Raw genomic sequence first — 6,471 nt, 5'->3', positions numbered from 1 at the left:
TGTATGTAGATAGTGCCAGGCACTTGGTAAGCATTTTATAAATGCGAGCTATTATCTTAGTTTCCTTTAACGCCTTTTTTCCGGCTTGAGTAAATCTACCAACACACACCACCTTTGTGTGATAGCATAATGCCACAGACCTGAGAAACTCCATAGCAAAAGACCTTAATCATGTCAAGTAGGTAGGAGTAGAACGGTGAACTTCAGGGCTGTGAGCTTCTCTCACAATTTCCCTACATCACTGCGGCTGAAACTGCAGTTTCTCGTTAACACTACGAGATTCCCCCCCTCTTTTCTTTACTTTTTTTAAGGGGGGAGTGGGGGCTGACACGTCTAGGGAGTACAGCTGTGATTTATCATTCTTGATCCCGAGCCAAAAATCCTCCAGATAAAGGGGACGCAGCCTGAGGAGAGGAGGCCCGGGCAATTCTTGTAAACCGTCCCTAAATAAATCCTGGCGGGGGCGCGGGAAATTCCACCTAGTTAAAGGTCTAGGAAGCGGTGTCAAGTTCACCCCAGGAGGGCTCTGGTGAGGAAATCCCCATCTCCCCTTGTCCAGAAACTGCATCAGGTTAAAGTCACTGTCTAAACAGTTTGGCGCATTCGGGTTCATTTTAGGGGCACTCTTTTATTTCAGGGAGCACAGCCTGTGCAGGGCTGACCGGAGCCGCCTAGAAGCCACACGCAGCCCTCCCAGAGTCACCTGGGCGAGGACGAGGGGGTCCCCCGCGCGGCCGCGGGTACCGGGCGTGGTCTGGGCTGGCGCCCCCCGCGGCTCCTTTAAGGGCCCGCGGCGGCCCACGTGCTCCGTGACGTCAGAGCAGGAAGTGTTTGAGGAAGTCGCGCTGGGCTGGCAGGTTTAAGATTCCCGCATTTTAATGTCTTCGGGGAGGTGCCAGAGCCCCCGGTTTTGCCGCCCCAGCCCCCGCCTCCCCCGCCCCGGGGAGCGTCTCCCTTGCCCCGCGTCCCTGCCGACAGGTGAGTCCCTCGGGCGGCCGCGCGGGGGGGCCCCTGGTGCCACCTGCAGACCCCGCCTCTCCTCTGCACCGGCGAGCTCGCACCTCCCTCCTCACTTGAGGCTCCCGAAGGAACTTCTGTCGAGTTTAAAAGTCGGGGTTTCTGGGCGTACAAACCTGTCTCTTGCGCGGGGTGGGGTTGGGAGGCCCGGAACAGCTCTGGCTCGGGTGGTTCCAGGTGGCCTCTTGGAGGTGGTGGCTTTGGGAGAGAGAGCCATGATTCATTTGGACTGTGTGAAGACACACGTGACCGTGGGGAATCGCAACGTTAGACTCTGTCCCTGACACCTTGAGCAGAATGCGCGCGGGGCAGGGCGCCCCTTGCTGGAGTCTAGGCTGGGATGCCCTTTCGAGTTCAGGGGTTGTGGAGTAACGTCTCCTTTGAGTGTCTTTCCTTTCTGCCTCCTTCCACAACAGCTGAGGTGGGGGTGGGGGAAGGTGAGAAAAAAGTTTGCTACCAAAACCCCAAAACAAACCAGACAACCTGGTTTATTTACAAAATGAAAACCAGCTGAGGTTTTTCGTCTCTCGCATCGAAGGTAAATGTTATTTCTTACCTTCTCCGTCTATCTCCTTGAGTTTCATTTTTTTTAATCCTTTGTCCCCCACTCCAAATTGCTTACAGAGTTAGCACGGCATCAGTATGAGCTGGTCACCTTCTCTGCCAACCCAGACATGTGGGGCCTGGGAGATGAAAGAACGACTTGGGACAGGGGGATTTGGAAACGTCATCCGATGGCACAATCAGGTAGGGCCTCTGTGGAGTTGGGAAGAGCTAAGGGCGAGCAAGGGTCGGAGGTGGGGAAGACAGGTTCCCCTGGAATCACCTCTGCCCCACACTCTGCTGGGTGGGGGATGGGGCTCACCTTTGGCCAGGGGCTTCTTGGGAGAGAGTGAGAAGGTGGAACTGGGAAGGGGCTTCAGAGCTGCGGAGCTGACTCTAAGTGGTCTCCAAACTTTACTGACTATGCTCCCCAAATAAATAGTACAAGTATTTTAAGTTTTTAGCCTCAGTTTTATGTATCTTAAATTAGTATCTGTGCTACCATCACACTATCATGTACTAATATATTACATGTTACAAAACATACAAAAATAGAAAAATTTAAAGGATGACCATAGTAAAATATATTTAAGTGTTTAAAAAGTTGCTTTAAAAATATTTTAAATATGTACTAATTATGATACCTTCCCAGTATTGTTTGCAATACTGCACAGCGCAGGATATACAGATCCATATGAAAGTGAGAATTATCGTTAAGGGTAGTGGATGAAAATCCATGTTTCAAAGAATTTTTATAATTTGGAATTATTTGGGCTGATTTTTTTTTTTTTTAGATCTGATTAGATCCTCATTGTTTTTACTCCTGTGTCTGAAATGAGTTTCTCACAAGAGGAGCGTTAGTTCTTCCATTTTCCTGTTTGCTTGTGCGGGTGTTACATGTACTGAAGTTCTCTGCAGGAATTTCTTTAGGCACTTATCCATTTTATGAGAGTCATTTTATTGAAATTGGATAATACAATCCATAATCTACCTAAGCCAGGGCCCCTGTCCACCAGTGCCTGTGGAATCACAAGTGATATGTGCTCTTCTGAAAAATAATGTGAGGAGGGTGTCATAAAGCTAATATCAGAAAAGCTTAATTTCTTTTTAATTCTTTTGGATTCCAGTCTTGGGTAACCCTGGTGCACATACACCCAATTTGGAGACCACTGCTCTAGGGAACCCTCAGTCACCAAATAACTAAAGTTAGCTTTCTGACTCCAAAATCAGACCTGTGAGGTCCTCGAAGGAAGGCACCTGCTTTTTGATCAGGGGCTGCTGAGCGCTTTTATGGGCTGAAGGGATGGCAGGTTGTGCCCCGCTTCCTAGGAGCCCGCTGCAGAACCCCGCGGGAGAGTCATCAAGCCTACTGGCCAGCCACATGAGAGCGTCATTCCAGACAGCCACCCTCCTTTATCAGTTGGAAGACATTCTAGGCCCTGCCCTGAGTCCTGTCAGCTTTGAGTAGATGGAATGACCCCTGGAGGAATGCGGGAGCCAGAGCTGGAGGGCGGTAATTCCCACGTTCAACCCGGAAGCCAGAATTCCAGCAAACACTATGGCCAAGTGGGCCATAGAAACACAACTGGCTCGGGGCGCCTGGGTGGCTCAGTTGGTTAAGCGACTGCCTTCGGCTCAGGTCATGATCTCAGGGTCCTGGGATCGAGCCCCGCATCGGGCTCCCTGCTCGGCAGGAAGCCTGCTTCTCCCTTTCCCACTCCCCCTGCTTGTGTTCCCTCTCTCACTGTCTCTCTCTGTGTCAAATAAATAAATAAAATCTTCAAAAAAAAAACAAAACAGAACACCACAACTGGCTCAAATGTGTTCTGCTCTGAATATAACCATGGGCCTCGCATTACAATGTAAGAGCCAGATCATTCTATGGCCCCACTTAAACCTGGTCTGGGCTGCTTCTAGATAGGCCACAGCTTTTAGATTCTTGACTACAGCATCTGTCTCGCAGCAGCTGAACTAGAGTTGTTTGGTTTCCCTCAAAAGGAGTTCTGTCCAGCTGTGCCATGTGTCTGTCCTCTCTAGCTCAAAATGGCCTCCGTCTGCTCTGTGAGTTTGGAAAGCTATTGTCAGATGGAATTTGTTCCTGGCTTTATAGATATAGGCCTGAAAAAATGTGTGTGTGTGTGTAGGCTGGTCTTCTAGAATTACTACTTTCAAGTTCCTTCCCCTGTTCAAAACCCTTAATTTGTTTTTCATTTTTATTTTATCTTTTAATTGAAGTATAGTTGGCATACATTGTTATATTAGTTTTAGGTGTACAACGATTTGATGATTCTGTACATTATACAGTGCTCACCGTGATATAGTCACCATCTGTCCCCATACAGTGTTCTTATAGTATTATTGACTGTATTTCCAATGCTGTACTTTTCATCCCCCCATGACTTATTTATGTACTGAAAGTTTGTATCTCTTAATTCCTTCACCTGTTTCACCTATCCCCCAACTCTCTCCTTCTGGGAACCATCAGTTCTCTGTATTTATGAGTCTGTTTCTACTTTTTTTTTTGTTTGTTCCTTCATTTGTTTTGCTTAGATTCCACATGAAGTGAAATCATGTGACATTTTTTCCTCTAACTTATTTCAATTAGTATAATACCCTTTATGTGCATCCATGTTTGCCACAGATGGCACGATTTCATTCTTTCTTATGGCTGAGTAATATTCCATTGCATATATATACATATATATATACATATATATATATATATCTCCCACATCTTCTTTATCCATTCATCTGTTGATGGACACTTAGGTTGCTTCTCTGTCTTGGTTGTTATAAATAATGCTGCAGTGAACATAGGGGTGCAGATACTAGTGTTGTCAAATTAGTGGTTTTGTTTTCTGTAATTAAATACCCAGCAGTGGAATTACCGGATCATATGATAGTTCTGTTTTTAAGTTTTTGAGGAACCTCCATCCTGTTTTCCACAGTGGCTGCAGCAGTTTGCATTCCTACTAACAGTGCACAAGTCTTCCTCTTTCTTCACATCCTCGCCAACACCTGTTATTTCTTGTCTTTTTGATTCTAGCCATTCTGACAGGTATAAGGTGATATCTCATTGTGGTTTTGATTTGCATTTCCCTGATGATGAGTGATGTTGAGCATCTTTTCATGTGTCCATTTTCCATTTGTATGTCTTTGGAAAAATGTCTGTTCAGGTCTTCTGCCCATTTTTTAACTGGATTGTTAGGGTTTTTTGGTGTTGAGTTGTTAAGTTGTTATATTTTGCATACTAACCCCTTATTGGACATATCATTTGCAAATATCTTCTCCCTAGGTTGCCTTTTCATTTTGTTGATCATTGTTCTTTTTTTTTTTTTTTTCTTTATTTTTTAAAAGCCAAACTCCTCATTCTGCTGTTTGAGGCCTCTTTACAGTCTAGCCTTACCCTATCTAGCATTACCTCCGCTTGTTGGCTCCCAACAAGTTGGTTGGCTGCGCCTTCTCTGGGACAAGCCTCTCTCTCCTGGACAGCTTTACGTAATTCTGCCCATTCCTCCATGATCAGCTCTAGACCACTTCCTCAATAAACCTGCCATGGACTCCTTCATTCTATGGAAATTCGTTTTTCCATTGAATTCCCTCAGCTCCACTCATTTGGCATGCTTCATATACTGCCCTTTTGTCTGTGTATAAGAATGTGTCTTGTCAAGGCTCTAAGTTCCTGGTCAGCTAGGGCCCTGTCTGGCTTTGGCTTTCTTTCAGTTCCCCCATAGCAATTGTCTTTATATTATACACATGTTAGGTGCATAAAGTCATTCACTTTCTCTAAAGATCTTTTTTTTTTTTTTTAAGATTTTATTTATTTATTCATGAGAGACCGAGAGAGAGAGAGAGGCAGAGGGAGAAGCAGGCTCCCAAGGAGCAGAGAGCCCGATGTGGGACTCGATCCCAGGACCCTGGGATCATGACCTGAGCCGAAGGCAGACGCTTAACCATCTGAGCCACCCAGGCGCCCCTCTAAAGATCTTTTTGGAAAAGGGAAAGAGCCATTAATCTGTCATTACAAATGTAAGCTCCCAACTATCCTAAGTGTGACATGGAGAGGGGCCCACAGCAGTGATACTTTATACCAGGAGGTGGGATCAGTCAGGAGGTCGGGAGTGGGGGGTTGGGGGGAGAGGCTGCTTTAAGGAAGTGGCACTTAAGTAGAGACCTGAGTTATTGGTAGAAGTTAACTGGGCTTAGCCGGGCTAAGAAAGTGGGAAGAGAGTTCCAGGAAGAGGGAGCCGCCTATTCAGAACCCCTGTGGTGGGGCAGGTCTTGGCAAGCAGGTGGGACAGAAAGGCCAGCAGGACCAGAAGGGAGGAAGGGGGGGAGCTGGGCGCAAGGGAGGCTGGAATGTAGAAAGTGACAGTGAGACCCTGCCAAGAGCTTTCGTTTTTATCTGAAGAGCAACAGGAAGCTGTTGGAAGGCTCTTCCTGCTCTGACTGCAGGAAGAGTTTGGAGGGGGCCCAGGCAGTGATGTGCTGGGAAATTGGCTCCCCAAAGTAACATCCTGAGTAGTAGTGTTTACCAGTTTCCATGGGGTAACTACTCCCACCATGGCTTGTTTCAAGCCACTGACAGTTTAATTAGCGGGTCTCACTGAATTCCCGAATGTTTAACAATCCGCTCTCAGAAGAGCTGGTACGAGGACACCCTGTCACATAGGGAGACCAGTCATGAAGCTTTTGGAGATTGGACAGGTGAGAGATTGGACGGGGCTGAAGGTGGCTGGAGGTGGAGAGAAGTGGGCAGATCTAAGAGCTATTTAGGACTTAGTGGGGGAATGGAAGGTGAGGGCTGAGAGAGCAGGAGGAGTCAACTTCACAAATACTTAGTGAAACCTTGCTGATGAGCCTGGCTCAGTCTGGGAAGCTCTCCGTCACCTTCCTGGGTTGTTACTCGGG

The 6,471-nt window shown here is 47.0% G+C and overlaps 1 protein-coding gene across 4 annotated transcripts in view; it reads left to right on the top strand.

Annotated features, from left to right (window-relative positions):
- Positions 1 to 836: 836 nt before the first annotated feature.
- IKBKB (inhibitor of nuclear factor kappa B kinase subunit beta) overlaps positions 837 to 6,471 on the top strand; it is a 60,933-nt gene continuing 55,298 nt past the window's right edge. For 2 of the 4 annotated variants that reach the window (XM_035003950.1, XM_035003947.1), the window contains exons 1-2: positions 837 to 978; positions 1,642 to 1,764. In XM_035003950.1, the coding sequence (XP_034859841.1) occupies positions 1,660 to 1,764 (105 nt within the window). In that variant the 5' untranslated portion in view covers positions 837 to 978; positions 1,642 to 1,659. Of the gene's footprint in view, positions 979 to 1,535; positions 1,556 to 1,641; positions 1,765 to 6,471 lie in introns of those variants that run through there. The other 2 variants (XM_035003949.1, XM_035003948.1) reach the window with 2 other exon arrangements.

Source organism: Mirounga leonina, unplaced genomic scaffold (assembly GCF_011800145.1).
Source record: "Mirounga leonina isolate KUSES-001 unplaced genomic scaffold, KU_Mleo_1.0 Mir_128, whole genome shotgun sequence".
NCBI lineage: Eukaryota > Metazoa > Chordata > Mammalia > Carnivora > Phocidae > Mirounga > Mirounga leonina.
Note: the sequence above shows the minus strand (reverse complement) of the source record. Positions and strands in the feature narration are given on the sequence as shown.